Source organism: Cavia porcellus, unplaced genomic scaffold (assembly GCF_034190915.1).
Source record: "Cavia porcellus strain 051 isolate PalLab524CR breed Dunkin Hartley unplaced genomic scaffold, mCavPor4.1 scaffold_27, whole genome shotgun sequence".
Classification (NCBI taxonomy): Eukaryota; Metazoa; Chordata; class Mammalia; order Rodentia; family Caviidae; genus Cavia; species Cavia porcellus.
Genome location: NW_026947510.1, coordinates 11,491,432 through 11,511,668, shown reverse-complemented (window position 1 = coordinate 11,511,668; position 20,237 = coordinate 11,491,432). Strand labels below are relative to the sequence as shown.

General features: G+C 37.0%; 1 protein-coding gene across 8 annotated transcripts in view; it reads right to left on the bottom strand.

The window, feature by feature from the left end:
- Positions 1-20,237, bottom strand: part of Cacnb2 (calcium voltage-gated channel auxiliary subunit beta 2) — a 342,332-nt gene that overhangs the window by 157,256 nt on the left and 164,839 nt on the right. The window contains exon 1 of one of the 8 annotated variants that reach the window (XM_013144539.3): positions 4,738-5,100. The exons of 6 other annotated variants lie outside the window; for them this stretch is intronic. In XM_013144539.3, coding sequence (XP_012999993.1) covers positions 4,738-4,788 — 51 coding nt within the window. In that variant the 5' untranslated portion in view covers positions 4,789-5,100. 8 annotated transcript variants of the gene reach the window in all.

The following is a 20,237-nucleotide window of genomic DNA, read 5'->3' as shown; positions in this document are numbered from 1 at the left end:
ACAGTAGCATTCCTTTATGCATAAATACCTGTTTCTTTATCCATTTATCTTTTGATGGAAATATAGGTCACTTCCAAGATTTATCTATTGTGAATTATGCTGCCGAATACACGGATTTGCATGTATCCCCACTGTGATATGGTATCTTTAATTCTTTCAAGAAGATACCTACAAGCTAAAAGCTCAGTCAAATAGAATTTCTCGTTTGACTTTCCTGGGGACTCTCCACACTGATTTCCATAGTGGCTCTACTAGTTTACATTTCCACCAACAATGCAGAAGGGTTCTTTTCCCCCAGAACCTCACTAGCATTTGTTCTTATTTGATTTTTGGCTTTCTGGAATAAAATGGAATCTCAATGTTTTAATTTGCATTTCTCCAATGACCAGAGATGTGGAACATATTTTTTCATGTATTTATAGGGTATTTGTATTTCTGAGAAATGTCTGTTTGTTTCAATTCCCCATTTTTTGATTAGGTCTTTTACTATGGGGGTTTAATTGTATGTTTTTATATATTCTAGAAATTAATTCTGTCCAAGGAATAGCTGACAAAAAGTTTTCCCATTCTGAAGGATGTCTTTTCATGCTGTTGAGTTTTTTATTTGTTTTTTTGCTATGCAGAAGCTTTAAATTTTGATACGATACTTCTTGTCAGTTCTTATTATTTCTTGTGCAATTAGAGTTCTGCTTACTTCATCTTCCAGAAGATTAAGTGCTTTTGCTTTATCATTTAGATATTTGATCTATTTTTAGTTTAGTTTAGTACATGGTAAGGGTCTAGGCTCAATTGTCTGCCTATGGACAGCCAGTATTCCCAGCACCAGTTGGTAAGGAGGCTCTCTTTCCTCTAGTGTATTGCTTAGTGTATAGTCATTGACTTTGTCAATGATCCGACAGCTGAATGTGGCTGGAGTTTTTCCTACGCCATTCTGTCCCACTGATCCACACATCTGTGTTATGGCCAACACCATGTTGTTACCATAACTGTAGTTTTGTAGAAGTCCAGCACTGTGGTGTTTCCTGCTTTGCTCTTGTTGCTCAGGATTGCTCTTGCTATTCTAGGTCTCTTCTGGCTCCACGTGAATTTTAAGGTTGTTTTGTCTAGGTCTCTGAGGAGCACTATTGGTATTTTGATTGAGATGGCATTCAATTTGTGTATCAGTTTTCATAATGTTAGTTAGTTCTGCCTATGCAGGAATAGGGGATATCTTTCAATTTTTTTTTTTTTTTGTCTTTACCGGTACCAGGGGTTGAACTCACGACTGCCTGCTTGCAAGGCAGGCGCTTATGCCGCTGAGCTAAATCCCCAGCCCCTATCTTTCCATTTTCTGATGTCCTTTTCAATCTCCCTCTTCAGAGTACAGTTTTCATTGTAGTGGTCTTTCTAATTCCTGTAGTTACAGTTTAGAGTTCTTTCACTTCCTCAGATTAATTCCTAATTTTTAATGTTTCTTGATGCTGTTGTAAGTAGTATTGATTTCATATTTCTTTCTTAGAGAATTTATTATTGGTATACAGAAATGCTATTGATTTCTGTGTGTTAACTATATCTTACTAATAACTATATCTTATTAATCTAGGAATATTTTGGTGGAATATAGATACCATTGCTGTTTATCACAAATACCATTGTTTGGCATCACAGAGCTAAGTTTTTTTATTCTTAGTCATTGCAAAAGTTGTAGGAAGCTGTTAATAACTGCTGTGAGTTTTATACTAAGCAGTCTACATATCATCACAGTCTGTATTCAATCTCTTGAAAGATAATTATTTTTAATTTTACAGACTATGAAACTGAGGCTCAGAAAAGACAAAACTTGCTAGAATCATACAATTACTAATACTACTAGTACTATTAATATTCCATTACTAGGATTGCTAGTACTTACTGTCAATTCTGACTGGACTCAAACACTTGCTTCTAATCACAATAAAAACAAACAAACAAACAAAAAAGCTAAACTATGAGGAACATCCCAAATACACAGAAAATTTTTCACAAATCAGAGATAATTTACCTAAGGAGGGAGGAAAAAAAAAAAGGATAGAAGGACTAATAATCTTATGCTAGGAAAATGCTATACAACTCTTGTTAGAAAACACATCACAGTTGAGAAATTTACAATGCAAAGTATCAGAATTCAGGAAAAGACAGGTACACTTAATACCTGGCAGACTTCATGTATATAGTTGGGCAGCAAAAAGAGTAATTATTTTTTGCCATTAGTATTGGCTTAACGTTATTCTGATGCATGATGAGAATTAAGTGAAAGGCAGGCAAAGCAGTGCATGCTTGTAATTCCAGCACTCTGGGAAGCTGAAGCAGGACAATAACAAGTTTGAGTCTAACATGGGCAACTCAGGGACTTAGCAGGCTCTGTCTCAAAATAAGAGATGCCCATGGGTTGTGAGTGCCCTGGATTGTTCACTTCCCTGTGCTGCTGTGCAAAAAACAAACACAACAAAGAACTAAATGAATTATCACTAAATTTGAATGAGTTTTCATGTAGTTGGAGATCTGGAGTTTGGGGTAACTAGAAAATACAACTAAGGCAAAACTGAAATATATTTGGATTAGAACAAAAAAAGACTACATACTTTATCATCCTAAAAAATCATTCTTTAATGCACACACAGACATTAATACACATACAAAAATTCTTTCCATTTATGTTATTGTCCAATCTGGAAAAATTATTTTCTGCCATTACTTGCAGAACTTTGCAGAAGACTGTATTGAAAGTGTTAATGATTACATGAGACAGTCTTAAGAAGTTTTTTTAAACTTTAACCACTCAAACAAAAATTCATACTTTTGTAAAGCCTTCTCAAACATAGTTGTTAGCTAAAATAAGGAGTTGTGGGGCCATAGGGAATAAGAGGACAGAAATAGTTTAAAAGGATAAAACTTCCTAGGCAGATTTATCCTTAATACTTTAAAATATTAAAATTCACTGTAGGGTCCATTATTCTTGCAACTGTTTTTGAATCATATAGATTGATGTTTCTATTAAATAACAGTGACATTATTGTATCCATTTTTCATATTTGCAAGCAAGTATTCAAAATGATCAAAAGAGTATAATTGTTAATTTAAGTATTTCACAATTTGAGGTTGGGGTTATAAATCTTGTTAATTCTTAACAGAATTTGTCTCCAGAAACAATTACAGAAGTTATTTTATAACTGAGAAAATTTTCAGACAACAGGTCAGTTTACCAGAAATGATTATTCCAAATACCCCTCAAAACAGGCACAGCTGAACAGGTTTTGATGATTTCCAAATTACATAGGTGTGTCATTTGAAAGTTTCAGAAACATGTGTGAAGCAACTGATGTTTAGAAATCCTTTACAATTAGTGCATGTTACCATAATAAAGCCTACAGAAATATAATTATAGTATATAAAATTTGGTGAGATCAATAGAAGCAAAATGCATTCTGTATCTTTAGAAAATTTAAAATGAAATATAATGAAGATCATGAAAATCACACAGAATTAAGCTATAAGTCAGAGTTGATTGATTGTACTTTTTATATAATACAACACAAATGATTACCACTGAGATATTTCTTTGTTCTCAATTGAACTAAACGTAGAGTAGGTCCAAACACCTAGACATGAGAGATAACTTGGAGTGTTAGACCAGCTTTATTTAATCGATTTTAAAATACTTTTGTGCCCTACTAGCACAGATACTTGTAACTTCATGATTTTTATACTGATGGGTCCTAACTTGTTTTTTCCTTTGGCATTGGAGATTGAACCCCAGGCCTTTGTACTGGGCTATATCCCCAGCCCTTTTTGTTTCTTATTTTGATACAGGGTCTCCCTAAGTCACAAGTTGCCCAGATGAGTCTAAACTTTTGATCCTCCTGTCTCAGCCTTCCAGAGGGGATTACAGGCATGTGCTACCACACCTGGCTCAGGCTTTAATTAAATTTTAGGCTCTGGGGTTATTTTTTTCTAAAGCCTTCCCCAGAATAATGACAATCATATCATTATCAATAGTGATTTGTTTTTAAATTTTCTTGATATATAAACACAGTTATTCCTAATTTTATGGATGATGAAACTGAGGCTCAGTAATAGGATCATTGTCATAAAATCACATCATAACATTATAAAAAGTAATATTTCTGTTATGATATTAATTATGGTAAGATTGTTTCTGTAAACATTCTAAACCAACTCCAAAGACGCCTGCAGTCACCCTTGCGTGGCAAAGCTCTGTGCTGAATATTTTTCAAACATTAGTCTTTCATGTTTGCACTTTGGTAAATAAAAAAAAAAACTTTTACAATGACAAACAGCAATAAAATCTTAATCTGCAGCAACACAGGAAGTCAGATCATCCTAAAAAGCCCTCAGAAACAAACAAGCAAAAGCTCAGCAGAGAAGCTGTCAAAATGATTTTCAAGGCAACAAGTGCTTGCTGACAGCTGGGAAAAACATTTCCACTTTCATTCTGTTTCTCCCCATATTCTCCCCACTTACTCTACTACTAACCCAGCCTCAGCAACATACTTTTAAAACCAGAGTTACAATATTACTTGCTTAAAGTTCCTCAACATTTAAGTAATAACACTGCAAGACAAGTTTCTGGCAAGACAAGGCAGTCTTTAAAAAAGCAATCAAGTTGACTTTAGCCGGAGCTCACTAGCAGTTGAGTATACTATGTCTTGTCTTAAACCACACCATGAAGCTGGCCTCCCTCCCTCCGGGTCTGCTTACCCTAGGAGCAATGCATTTAGTCTGAGGAGACAGGAGGCGTCTGTCAAGCATGCCAGTGCAGTTCCAGGGGTGCAGAACTCCAGCACGGTATCTTCCCAGGCGCCTCAACTTGGTACCAGCTAAGGGCAGTCAAGTCGCGCTCTGCCCAGCAGCATGACAATTACTTTCCTTTTCTTTGCTGCTCTTAATGTGAGTTTTTGACTTTCTGCAATTCTTCAGATTACAACCGTTCTCTCTGTTTCAGAACCGGCAGAAGAGTCCACTAGCAAACACAAGTAGGAGGGTCTTTTCCTAGTCTGAATTACGTCAGCTGGCTTGAACAAGGGAGCCTGCAAACTTGTCAAAGCTGAGTAACACTTCATTACTATCAGATGCATGCCTTCAGGCTGACCTGGCCTCACAGCGCTTAAAGATACTTTCCGCAGTATAGAACAAAAGATTGCACAATGGGGTAAGCTCAGAACATTCAACTACTGTCTTGTCCTCAAAACAGCTGGAATAAAAATGAAAACATTCTTCTAACTCCTACCCGATGAAGAAATATTTTTCTTTTGCGTGGAAGAAAGTGATGTCTTTCACCTTTGTTGTCTTTCAAGTTCTCAATGTGTATGGAGCATATAATCTTTTTCCACAGTCAAATTAGTATTGCTTTGATAAATTTTGCTTATTTAAATAAAAAAAAGTCTTTTAAAGGAACTGGAGATGTATATCAGATCACATTCTCTGTGACAACAAAACAAAAACAATACCAAATCCTTTTTTCTTCATCAAAAGACATTTTTTAAAAAGTTGAAGTGTAACCAGAACTCTGAAAACATGTTTGCAATGCACCTAACAAAGCCTATAACTATCCACATGCAAATAATTATGGTATTCAGAAAATCCAAAATATATTCAGGAAACAGAAAGAACTCTTATCAATAAATACAACTTATAATCTAAAAAGAATAAAGACAAAATTGCATGAATAAATAGGAGATAAAATCCTAGTGGTCAATAAATGGGTTAAAATGCTTGGCTTCACTACTAATGGAAAAATACAAACCCAAATCACAGTTTAACATTTCATACTCATCAGAGTGGAGGAAATATTTTAGAAATTTGAAAATACCAAATCTCAGGGACGATAACAAGCAAGGATTGGCAAGCTACAGCCCGCTGGCCAAATTCAGCCAGCCACCTGTTCCACGCAACCTGGAAGCCCAGAATGCAAATAAACGATTGGGGCAGATATCAAAAGCAGAATGGTATTTCATGGCACATGAAAATCAAATCACTGTTAAAGTTTTATGATGATACAACCACCCTTTTAAAATTTACTATTCTCTATGGTTGCTTTTGTACTACAAAAGCAGAGGTGAGTAACTGCAGTAGACCATGGAGCTCACAAAGCCTTCAATATTTCCTCTGTGGCCCTCAACAGAAGAGTTTTGCTAACTCCTGATGAACAACAGCCAGATTTTCTCACAGGATCGCTGGGAGGACTCCTGGCACTCCATGTTAGGGCTGCAGCAGAATGCAGTACTGATACCCGGGGTGTGGAAGTTCTCAGACTCAGTACCTCATTCCTCAGTACCAAGGTTTGGTACCAGCAAGTTGGCATCCTTTAAATCAACCAACCTCAGACTGAAAATACTCCAGAAATATTTGTCTGTATGCAAGAGGTATAGAGTTATTTTTCTTGTCAGCGTTCCTCAAACAATACAATTTATCAACTATGGATATTAAGTGTTATAGACCTAGAGATGATTTATAGTACATGAGGGGATGTGCATAGGTTATAAATGCAAATAGTATGCCATTGTATACTAAGGACCTGAGTACCCTGGGATGCTGATTTTACCAGGAGTTCTGGAACCAATTCCCTTTCAGATATCAAGGAAGGACCCTATATGCAACACCATCATCATATGCGTACACAGAGAGGTACAAATACGAACATTCATAGCAAGATTGTAGTAAAGACTTGGAAGCAGCTTACATGTACATCAACAGAAGAATGGTTTAACAAACTTGGGGACACTATTCAGTGAATGGTCTAGAAGTTAAATGCATGGGTAAGTTCCCACAAATACAGTGTTGGTAGAGAAAATGTTGCAGAAATTTAAGATAACTTAAGAATCCACATGTTCAGGATTTTCTTTTTCTTGACATGTGCTTTCTCTTCTCTTTTTGGTAACAGCCACCTCAACAAGAGTGAGGTGATATCACAGTGTGGGTTTCACTTGGGTTTCTCTGATTGGTAATGTTGAGCACATTGTCCTATACCTTGTTGGCCATTTGCATATTGTATTTTGAGAAATGTCTATGCTAGCCTTTTGCTTTTTTATTGTCTTTTTTATTGGGCTGTATGAGTTTCTTAGGTATCTTGGCTATAAACTCCTCATCAGATAGATACGTGGTTTACAAATTTTTTCATCGTGATGACTGTTTCTTTTGCTGTCTAAAACCTTTTCATTTGCTATAGTCCACTTTTTTAATTTTTGCTTTTCTGCCTGAATTTTTGGTATGATACCAAAAAAATCACATTTTCAAAGTAAGTACTGAGATTTTTCTTCATCTCTTCTAGTTTCATGCTTTAGGCTCTTACACTTAGGTCTTAAATCTAATTTAAGCTGATTTTTGTGTTTGGTGAAAGATGAGGGTCCTGTTTCATCTCAGTATTTATATATGTATATAAAATAGGTTGTCCACACTCAATAGAAACAATTTCCAAAAAGAACCGATGACATGATTTGTATAAAGTTTGAAAATATGCAAAGATGTTATCAAATGTAGGAGATAAAAATATAAAAGTTAGTATAAAAACAGTAACTACCAAAACCAGAATGGGGTTATGTGTTAGAAGAGGATATTGGAAGGGCTGATGAGGAAAGGTAAATGTTCTGGTGATATTGTGTTCCTTAAACTAGCCCATAATTATATGCTTGGTTATTAAATTATTTTGTATGTTTCTTTGTATTTTGAAACAAACAATAATATATTTAGCAAATCAGGAAAAACTATTGAAAAAATCATAACACAAAAAATAACAAATCATTATGTAGTCATTGAAATGTTTATGGGACATTTTTATTATGCAACAAGTAGATGTGATAGATAAAATTAAGTTAAAGTAAAAAATGGACTGCTAATTTTTCTCCGCAATGACCCCACCATTAAAAATATTTAGAAAAATCTAGTAAGGAAATAGATAGAGTATGTTAACCGGGATTTCTGGGTAGTGGTTTGAAGAGGTTGTTTTTTTTTCTTTAAAAAATTACTTTTCAAACTTTCTGCGATGGGTTCGTACAACTCCTTCAACCTAAAAGGTTTTTTTGTCATGTTGTTCTTTTGTTTTCATTGTCTTGTAGACAATCAAGGATGATCAAATTTGCTACAGAAATTAGAAACTTCTGTCACCTCACTATTCACTGAGTCAGGCAAACGTAATTCATGTCAGCTGTAAAGGTGACATGAACTTGTAGAACAATGACAGAAAGGCAAATGAATTTGCCCAGTAGAAATGCTAGCGATGGCTATCTTGTGTGAAAGATGAACTCCTGCTTCATTTTATTGCCCTGAAGGGTGTTAACCAATTTCGTATCTAGCTTAACAGGCAGCCCAGCATTCTTTCTCTCAATGATTCTACCTATGTGTCTCCCACAATCTTTTAAATTGGCTTTATCATTCTGCTAGTTCCTTCAGTGAATTTAAAAAATGCTCTTTGGTACATAGTCATTCTGTATTTGTTTGAAATAAATGTTCTACAGGCTGAAGATGTAGGTCAGAGGTAAAATGCTTGCCTAGCATGCATGAACCTTGGGTTCAGTCCCCAGCACTGAAAAAAGTCCTCAGACTTCGGGATAATTACATTTAGACATCTGTTTTAAAACTGAAACAGTTTCCCTCCTAAAATTAATATGTGACTGCTAGCTTTCCAAGCCCTGCTCCCTTTATGCCATTAAAATATATTTATAGTGAAAAGTATAATAATGACTTCACCTAAGCAAAAAACAACTTGAGTTTGTAAAGAAGGGTGAGGATGAACCTTCTGAATGACCTATCTGGGAATTTCAGTGCCTTCCCAAGCTCCTGTAAACACTGTAATACTAAACAACATTATTTTCTAGGTTACAATTATATCATCCTCCTCATATGTTAATTTTAAGATGTTTTTCTTGCTCTCAAATGGGATTGAGATTTTGTTGAGATCCTTGGGAGAAGTATGAGGAAAAGAACTGAAACGGAGAAATTTAGGAAGAATTATTCTCTTTACTGAGAAACAAATCACTGAGAGCAGAAAACAGGAAACAGAGTAACTGAGTCACCCGCAGGGCTGGAAGTGACAGATTTCAGATGCCAGAGAGTTCCTTATGCCAGAAAACAGAAGAAATCAGAAATTCAAGACAATTTGATCACTTTCCAGTGTTAAAGAGAATAGAGAAGAGAAGCAAACCTTAATTTGGGTGGGTGAATTCATAACTAATAGCAATTGTTGTGTTTCATATCTCCAACAAAATTTTAAGTTAGATTGTTACAAGCAGCTTGTTACAGGAGAATTCCCAAGCCAAGCAGAGCCAAGCCAAATCCAAGCAAACTGAACGGAAGACTGCACCAAGGAGATAAGGATGGAGCATTAATCTTTACGCCAGTGGATCGTTGGATCTTCCTGCCAGTGGGCTGCTGCAGGATAATTCCTCAAAGGCAACAGAGCTGAATTTAGGAAAAGTTTAGTTTATATAGCATTTAGAAGTGGGAGGTACAAAGCAAGTGACAAAATGTTACATAACTGGCTACATACATTGAGTCACCTATTGGCAGGCATGCAGGCTAGCCTTGAAACAACGGGAACAAGAGGGGGGCCCTTACAGGATGAGCCCAGTTAAGGGCATTACCATAATATAGAAATGTTCAGGGGAGGGGCCCTTACAGAGCCAGCATAGTTAAAGGTATCACCTTTATACGCCCAGGGTGCCTTAAGGTATAGACAATTATTCTCACTCAGTGCTCATCCCATAGTCAAGGTCAACTGAATTCAGCAGAAACAGCAGAACAGAAGCTTGGTCAGAGACTTCTGACCATGGAATAGCCACAAGTTTACTGTCTTATAAATGTGTTCCTACATTATAATTGTGCCCCAACAAGCTGAACTAGATGCAAATATTATAGGCAGTCAGATAGCACGAGGCCCTTGAAGGAGCCAGTGTTTAAAGATCAGATACCTTACAACAGTTGGGAGACAGATATCTCTGCTGTGGGCCAGACCTCAAGACAAAAGATAAAGCAAATATGCCCACATACTTGCTAAGGACAAAATCAGGGATTGATAGGTATCTATCACCCTGAGGAAGCCAGAAGGAGCCACTAACCCAGCCCGCGACGGGAAGATCCCCTATGCATGCTTGCTTGCTATGTGACTTGCTTCCCCATTTGTTCCCAAATCAACCAATTTTACCTGACCTATTACACTCGTAATCTTATTGGTTGACCATGGTTCTGTCCACTCATTCCCATCTTGCAAGTTCCCACTTTTCCCCCACCTTGGGTCTGCCTCACTTTGTGGTTTTGCTCTATAAAAATTCCTAGAAAAAAGCAGGGACTTTTGTCTCTCTCAGATAGAAGCTTTCTTTCTTTCTCTCAGTAAATATATTCTTCTCTTAACCTCTCTTGTTCCTAAAATTCATTCTTTGATTTTAGAGAGCGCGAACTCATACATCTAGTAGGTCAGGAGTTTCTTTCCCCTATATCAAGGCATCCATAACTTAGGGAACCAGCATCCCTACATAGCTAAGTTAAATACTATACTAAAAATAATATTTTCTTTTCTCTAGGTATAAAATAAATCTGTAATTCATTTTCGTTGTTGAGTACCGAAAAACAAGAGAACAAATAAAGAAATACTTATCCTTGCTATCACTCAGGGGTCAGACTTCAAAAGGTAATCGTCAGGATTACATAAAACATCTCCTACACATGTGGCATATCAGGGTTTCCAAATTCATGTGCATTTCCTTTCTAAAACTCAGTGGTTCTCTATGGGGAGTGGCTTTATCCCCCAGCGATGTTGGGCAGTTTCTAGAAGCATCATTGATTGCCACAACTGGGAGTGCTAAGTGATTTACTGGCATTTCATGTGCGGAGGCCAAGGATGCTGGTCAACATGCACAGTACACAGAGCAGCCCCAGTCTGTCCCCAGTGCTGAGACCAAGACACCATGCGTGGAGGTGCTTTTTCTAACAACACTGCCAACATGCAATGCTTTAAATTACAGCCCAGTATGACACAGCATGACATTAAAATCATTTCTAGATCTACATATGGGGTAGGCTGGCTGAAAACAGCACAGACTGAAGAGCAAAAGGAAGGATCTGGAAAAGCAGACTACTGTGGGCTCGGAGCATGTCCAAACCAGACCACGGAGATCAACAAGGTGTCCTGCTCTGCAGTGCTCACAAGAGAACCCACAGGAACCCACAGATAGGTGGGTGTCAGATTTCAGATGGAAGAAGCTGAGACTTCTGCAGACCTAGGGAGCATCTGTACCACTAACATTTTGCTTTTGCTCCTTAACAATTCCCTTTCACCACCCTCCCACTCTCACCTCCAAGTGGTCTTTGTTAAACTGTGAAAAGAGCATAATAAAAATGTGAATGACTGTGTAACTAAAGAACTTCTGGAATGCTGTTTTGGGGACTAAAGATGCATGCTTACTCTTTCGAGAAGAGGGTTCTCACTACTGTTAAACCGACATGCAGTATTATTACTATCCAGTCAGGTCAACAGAAGGCAGGGAAGACCATTTCAGCAAATTGGCTCTTCAATCTGAGATAATTTTTCCATTTGTTGTTTTAAGATCTAAAATTGCAGCAGACTTTTCTAGTTAGAGAGGTGGTGGCCAAAGTATAAATATGTTGTGAAGAGATCCCCTCCCCAAATAGAGAATTTAGGTCAAATACTTCAAGTGGCCAGTCAAGACTTTAAAGTCCAAACTATTCAACTGGAAAGGACTGTGAAAAAATTCCCTTGATCACACCCCAACGTAGAGTGTAGGCATCAATACTGTCATTTCTGATTACAAGAAGCCATGAAATGTATACAAATATGGATAATTACGGTATATTTTAGCCAGACAGTGAATCATAAAGCTCTAGAGCGTGTGCGTGCTTAAAACTCACATGTGTTTTTGGTAAATAACAGCCAAACACATCGTTTTCTAAAAAAAGGAAAAAATAGGAAACAATTTCATATTCCAAAGTTTTAAAAAAGGAAATGCCCACATATACAATGGGGTTTTCTTTCCATATAACAATCTGTTGTCATCAATAGTAATTTCTTTTTGACTTCTGTAACAAAATGTTCAACAGAAAAACTGGGTTTTGCCTGAGATGGTGATGAGACAGCACAAAGTATTTTGTCCTAAAACTGTATTATCTAATCCAAATAGGTACACTATGGGACACTTCTGCCTGTATCTCCCGAGGTGTCTCATAATCAGCCCTGAATTCAACTCATCTAGTTGCAGATGAGCTAAGAATCTTCACTCAAACGGGAGCCACTCAAACAGATGGGAGTCCCTGTTTCTATTTTATAAAATACTTAGCGGTGTGGAGAATTCAGTTGGCTTTTTGTCCCTCTTCTCTCCTTGATAGAATAGCTGCGCCTACCTTTTTTATTTTTAGGTAGTCTGCTCTTTAAACAACTACTTGCACAACAGCATATTATATACAAGCACATCACAGTCAACTATACTCATGAATGGAAAAGGGCTCTCTGCTTCCCATCCCCCAACCTCCACTGTACGATGAAGCACACTTGAATATTACCAATGGAGAGGTGCAAGAAATTTATCAGCATACATCAACTCTGCCATTTCAAACAACCTTAGGAAAAAAACAGGAGGAGGAGAGGATGTTTGGTGGGGTTTTCTTGGACCTCTTTATCCCTCCATGGATCTGTTTCATTATAAATTTGACTCGGAAGGGGATAGCTGGCAACTTTTTGGTATTTGTAACCTAGATTAAACATAGAAAAAACCCTCTTTCCATGTCACTAAAGCTCATTAAACATTTCCCTAGAATTAACTATAAAAGAACAGCTAATGACTCTTCGTAATAGTTGAATGAATCTAGCTAATTCAGTATACTATGTAATGTTTCAATGTTTCTCTTTAACACAGTTGCCAGGGAATTATTTGAGATGAGGTATGTTTCAGGGCTTAAAGAAGATGCATGAAATGCTTTCACTATGCTTTTGAAATACTCCTTCTTATTCTACTTCCTAATCCTCTTCTCCCAGACTTTCTCTATCCTGCTACTCTAGGGAGTTTTCCTTCTGACAATTTCATATTTCATCAGTGTTGGAAAAATGACTATTTTATAATGTTGAAATTGATACTATATATTTTCATGTGGTTACATTTGCCTAGATGTTTCCCACTCTAATTCCAACAAGACGCCTCTATAGATTTCCAACAGGTTTGTTAATCCTTTCATGTCCCCCCAAATAACTACAGATTCCTCTCCCTATACTGCAGACTGTATACTATGGTAATAGCACCACTTTTGTGCCTCTTGTTGAGATCAAAAGCTCAACTAAGGTCTGTCCATTCTGCTCCCAAGTGTTTTCCAAATCCAACCCTCGATATCTCTCTCATGACCACAACAGCCCTTTGGTTGCTGTCCAACATCCACAGAGCAAACAGGAATGACGACTATCACTCTACTTATTTCCTACTGTTACTAAAATAGCCTTCAGGATGTGGTAAAAGTTGATTTCCAACTATATCTATGGTGTCACTTCCCTGGCACCTTACCCTGAATACCCACATTGCAGCCATACTGTTGACCCTTTGTCCCCAGCCCACATCAACAGCATTCCTGTATTGGGTCTCTGAAGTTCTTTTACCTGCTTGACAGGCTGTCCCTGTAGACACTCACATGGCGTCAGGTCACACCCAGAGATCACCTTCCTAAACAAGTCTTTACTATTCAGACCCATTCTAGCATGATTATATTTGATTTTTCTTATCACATATAGCAATACTTGTTTTTAAAAAATATATGTAAAATAGACTAAATAATTTAATGTATATTAAATACGGTTGATGTTCATATCATGCATGTATGTGTGTATCTATATAAATATTTGCTTTCTGTCTTACTTTTCTCTTTGCTGAGACAAAATACCAATGTCTGCAAGTTAAGTGAGGACAAGTTTATTTGGCTCACAGTTTATAGAGGTTTCAGTCCATAATTGGTTGGCTTCTAGGCAGGGTAGCCTCAGAGAGAACAATTTATGGCAGGCAGAAGGTAGCTAAACAAATAGGCACCTTAACAGCATTTTTCTGCTTGTTTTATACTCTAATGTAGGCTACAGATTTGGGGGGGGGATTAGGGAAGTGCCAAAGCAATCAGTAGACTGATTTAGTGATCACATACTCTTAATTCCAGCACTGTACCATGAATCAATCACATACTCTAGATCCAGCCACCTCTGAAAAAGCCCCACCTATGATTTCATGAGACCCTGGGGAGACATCGAGACACAAGTCATAATACCATTCCTAATTAGGATGTAGAAACTCAAACCTGTCCATCATGTTATTTTAGCTTTAATGTTACTAGGATGAGCAGAATGATGCTTTTAGAGTAATACAGTTTGGCTTATAATACAGCAAAACCTTGAAGTACATACAGTAAACTGGAAAGTACTTGATTTAGACTTTGATCTGAGTTAGTCTCAATTCTGCTGTGATTTATGATTGGGTTAAATTGCTTGACAAACTTGAGCTTCTGAGTCTGCTGCTAAGAAGAAAGGATGCTTGATTTGACACTCTAGAAAGTGGCCAATTATACAGTCTAGATCTAATAGTTGTAGATAATTACTCTATTGAACATATTGAATGGAAAATGCCATGATCTCCATCCATTAGAGACACCAATTATAATCCCCAGGATTTCTCAGTTAGACAGAGACAGAGAAAAGAGAAAAGGTCAGAATAAAAGTTAGTTGCTTAGCATCTAATTTTGATCTAATTTCTACTTAAACTAAAGCCTGTTACTGTCACGAGTCTTGGAAGCACAACTGAGAAGTGTCTGCTCCTGCATTTGATTACATAGTTATCTGTCTCATATCTGACTAACGCATAGCTCACCTGCACAGGGTCTGTAAAACATCTGAAGCATTAGGCAATGCATGGTGGTGTTTTATGATGGTTCTAGACAAATATTTGTGTTATATTTAAAAATACTTCCTAAATTTGAAAAGCATAAATTTATAAATTCATATAGTAGAGTAAAATCATTGAAGAAAATGGATCTTGGGGTTAATGAATTTGAGGGAACGGGCTATTTTTTGAAAGGGCCTGAAGGACTTCTCAAAATAGGATCATGATGTAAGATGTAATAGGTCTTTCCTTCACCTTATTGATTTCTCCAGTGAGTAAAACTCATCCTACTTTCTTAATGTAAACTTGGCATAAAGCAAAATTCCTTACTCCCTGATTTTGACTACAATGACATTTGTTAGCACCTATATTCCTTTTCTCCCCATTTTTAAATTATAAAAGATGACTTACAAGTACTAATCCTGGAAAAATACATACAATCACTTAATAAAAATATATGCATGATACAATACCTGCTTTTTTGGGCATATGAACATGAGACTATTTTTTTGTTATTTGTGGAACTTTGGAATCTATTACAAGCAGGACCTTTCCTTGTGTTGTAAAATGTGACTCACAACTTAGAATTTTATTTGGAATAATACTTTTCCTGGATGTTTATCATATTTTTCTTTGTAATACAGATAAGAACCCACATCAATAATACTGATTTCTGCATGGCACAAAATGTGCACACTTAACTGAATGTATCGTGCAGCACAGCTGAGTGGAGAAAGGATTAGGGAAGGAATTAAGAAGAAAAAGATGAGATGTCTCCCCACAGTACTGGTGACTGAAATTAGGGCCTTCACAGTGAGCCACAGCTGAGTGGAGAAAGGATTAGGGAAGGAATTAAGAAGAAAAAGATGACATTTCTCCCCACAGTACTGGCGACTGAAATTAGGGCCTTCACAGTGAGCCACATCCCCAGTCTTTTTATTTTTTATTTTGAGACAGAGTTTTGCTAAGTTGCTAAGTGGTCAATGCTGGGCTCGAATTTGCAGTCCTCCTGTCTCGGTCTTCTAGTGGTAGGATTGTGCATCAAGCATACATTTTAATACACATGATAACTGGAAAATTCATCTGTGTGGATGCGGACCTCTAACTATTTTTCATTACAAATTTCTCTCATCAGTGGTCCTAAGAGTATGGTAGAGCATTTTGAAACCATTTCAGGATGTGTGTGAAATTAAAATTCTTCTGGAATATCAAATGAAAAACTGTAAAAATAACAATTTTGAAGATGTGGAAGTTTTATAAATACTTGTTCTTTAAATATTATGTAAAATCATACACTACAAATATCTGACATTACAAATAGTTCAGAAGCCCTGACACTTATTTAATTCCTGATAATGAGTGATTCATTTAATTGAGTTCCACAGAATTCTGTGAATCTGTAGTTATTTCCAAGGATTTCTTTAGAATCAGTGTCTTGCTGTTACATTGGTCCTTAAAGTTAGAGTGACAGAATGAGTTGTTTGCTACAGGTAATGCACATTGGGCTCTTACATTATATATACAAATGTAACATAGGTATCAGGTACTTAAATATAATTGTAAGGAATCTGAGAATTATTCTAACAATGAAGAAGATGTACATGATACTTCAGCAAAGAAATCAAGCACAGTATCTGGATAAACACTCTTGCTTGCTTTAAGCCATCAGTTCTCTCCCTCGCAGCAAAGCAGACTCACGGGAGAGCTCTGAGTCATGCCAGTACCTAAATCCCATCTCTCTGAGGTTCTGACTTAATTGCTCTGGGATGCAACTTGGGCATATGGAGTTTCAAAAGCTCCCCAGATAATTCTTAATGTGCAGTCAAGGCAAAAAAACTACTGTTGTAGAGCCATGTAAATATTCTTTTTTTCTCTATAGGTTTCACCACTGTCTAGACATTGATCTTTGAACTTGTACTATGAAACCTAGTGTATTAATGAAGTTTCAAACTTTACAAGCAATGAATTTTTTTTTTTTTTTTTTTTTTTTTGGTACCAGGGATCAAATTCATGACCTCATGCTTGCCAGGCAAGTGCTTTATGCAGCTGAGCTAAATCTCCAGCCCCAGAAACCTAGTATTTTAAGACTGTCGCTTGGGTATTTCCCTGACACACCTGCTTCTGGGTGTCTTGGGCCTTTTTAGGCTTTCCTTTTAGGAGTGACTGCTATCCTACCCCAGTTAATCTATAGGCAACTCTTCTTCTGGTGTCTGCTCTACTTCTCCTTCACCTTCGATCACTTTGCACTTCTGATATGTCCTCGATTTTCACTTTGCCTTGTTTTTGTTTCTTTGACTCAAATTATTTTAATCTTGAGCCAGCCCCACCTTAGTCCAGACTCTGAAAGCCTAGCATGTGAAACAGACTTTATTGGTCGGCTCTTTGTTGCTGTGACCAAAACGCCTGATGTACACAGTTTATATGAGAAAACTTTTATTTTAGCTTATCGTTTCAGAGGGGTCAGTCCATGGTATTCTGGCTCTACAGTACAAGTGGAAGGATGTGGAAGAGGAAAGCTGCTAACTCCTTGGCAGCCAGGAGGCAGAGACAGAGAGAGAGGGGCCAGCAACAAGAGTTTACCTTTCCAGATTGCACTTCCACTGACCTCCTTCCTCTAACCAGATTCCACCTTCAAACAGCACTTTCAGTTGATAATAACGCATTGATGAGATCAGCACCCAGGATCCAAGCATTTTACAAAGCTCCACCTCCCAACACATGAAATTTTTGGGAGATGTTTTTGATCCAAATCGTAACACTTGCCCATCTACTAAAGGAGGACAGTTAGATACTGCTTTAAACTTCTACTCTCAGCAGAACATAGCACATAAATGTGGTCATTCACAGTACTACTAGAACAACTTAATGTTTCCAGACGTGCATATTTCCACAGAACAGCAGTGAGTTATATCTGATATTTCTGTAGGCTGAACAATCATAAGAGAATTATACTATTTTTATTACAAAATGGATATGCTTATGACAAACATTCCTTTATATGAAAAATATGCTCTTTTGTGGTCACTTCGCTTGGCCCCTGAGATCCACAGGTGTTTTGGAATAACATTGGGACATATTTCAAGGCACTGCCTCAAATAGAATGTACAAATCAGAAATATTCTAGGAAATTATTCTTAAATCTTATGGAAATTTAACTTAGTCAAATAAGTAGTAGCCTATTTGAGAGTTTAAATTTTTTTCTTTTCTTACTTTTTCCTCTCCAAATCAACACGAAGCATGTATAAAAATTTGAAGAGGTTACCAAGATCACAGGAGTAAACTCCCATATTCCAAAGGAAAGTGAGCATATCATAAAGCAAAACTTTCTCTGAGTGAGCTGCACTTACAAAGTGCCCTAAGAAATCTGAGTTTCTTACAGAAGTTAATGTAATATAGTTAAGAGAGTGCGGAAGTTCTGATGAGTCTGAGAAGGGTGGAACCACAAGTTTACCTCCATCTGCCCTAGTTTCCTTGACTAAAACATACAACGTGCTCCTTCCTTTTCTTGCATAAATTTTACAGCAAAGTTACATTAACATTGAGTTGCTCTTTAGTGAACAGAGATTAAACATATTCACCCTGAGACATGGTTTTGAGTTCAATGCAACATTTACTGTGGACAAAGGCTGTACATTTCCTAATGATTTAGTTGGGATTTCTCAATGTAACTCAAGGTCACATTCTCAGTTACTATGCTTTACTTATTCCTAATTGTTCTATTATTTTCCCTTTCTTTCACTGTTATGTTTTTCCTTCTGCTTCCATATACTAATTACAGTGGCTTCAATCTTTTGCTATTCATTATTCAATCAGATAACAACGTGTTAATTACAGTGTCAAGCACAGCTAAGTTCTTAATGTTATCTATTTAAAATACCATTTATGTTGCTCAGTATCTGTCACTGACTTTCCAAGTGGCTTACTTATTTCTCCTTCTGTATTCCTTTTCTTCTATCAACCACTCATCAGCGTTTGTGATACCAGTGAAATCTCTGCTTTCTGCAATAGGCCTCTCATACCTTCTTGGAAAACTTCTGATCCATATTTAAGACCAGTTGAAGCTTCCTTTCCTTTGGGAAGCATTTCTTGGCCTTTCCCTTCATTACCCACCAAATATTCCTTATTAGCCCCAGGCACTCAGTGTATGCAAATATTTATCATACCTTGCCTCTCTTTCTCCTGTAACTCTGCAGCTTCTCGTGAGCAGAAACTGTCCATTTATCTCTCTGTCTCCAGGCTCTAGCACCCAGATGATGCCTGCTCTAGTTTAGATAGGAATGTCCTCCAAAAGCTCATGTGGAATGACTTGGCCTTGGCTGACGGCACTAATGGGAGGTGGAGGAAACAGTAAGTGGTGGGGCTCAGTTGGAGGAAGGAGGTCCCTGGAGATGTGACTTTGAAGGACCTTCTGTGTCTGTCTCCTAGCAGCCCTGAGGGGAGCAGGTGTGCTCTACCACATAACAGTCTGCTTTACATTTGGTCCAGAAACAATGCAGCGAGATGACCATGGTTGAAAACCTCAAAAATCATGAACAAAAATAAATGTTTCTTCCTTTATATGATTTACATTTAGGTCTGTGATTCATTTTGAGCTGGCTTTTGTACATGGTAAGATGCAGGGGACCTAGTTTCATTCTTTTGCATATATATATTCAGTTTTCATAGCATTCTTTATTAGAGAGATTGTCCTTTTCTGAAAATATGGTCTTTCCACTTTTGCCAAAAAAGTCTGTTCGTTGTTAGTATGTGAATTAATGTACTTATTTTCTATTCTGTTCTACTGGTTTATGAGATGATTTTTATGACAGTGTGCTATGTCGTTTTGTTTACCACAGTATTGTGGTATATTTGGAAGTCATGTATTGGGATAACTTTAGTTTTGTTTTTCTCACTCAGAGTTGCTTTGGGTATTATGAGTTCTCTAGAATTTCATATGAATTTTATGATTATTTTTCATGTTATCAGTATTTTGATGGGCATTACATGGCAGATGCAGATTATTTTAGATAGTGTGGACACCTTAACTATCAATTCTTCCAGCCCACAAAAATGAGATGCCTTTCTACTTGTGTGTGTCTCATTCAATTTCTTTCATCAGTATTTTATAGTTTTCTTTATAGTGATCTTTTACTGATTGGACATTCTTTAAAAGACATTCAAAACGGCCAAGAAATATATGAAAAATTGTACATCACTAAGCAGAGAAATGCAAACCAAAACCAAAATGAGATACTATTTCAACCCAGTTAGAATGATTATTATAAAAAGTACAAAAAGTTGCTGAGGGACATTGACAGGATTGGAACAATTGTGCATGTTAGTGTATGGTGACCTGAGGAACTCTTGAAGATC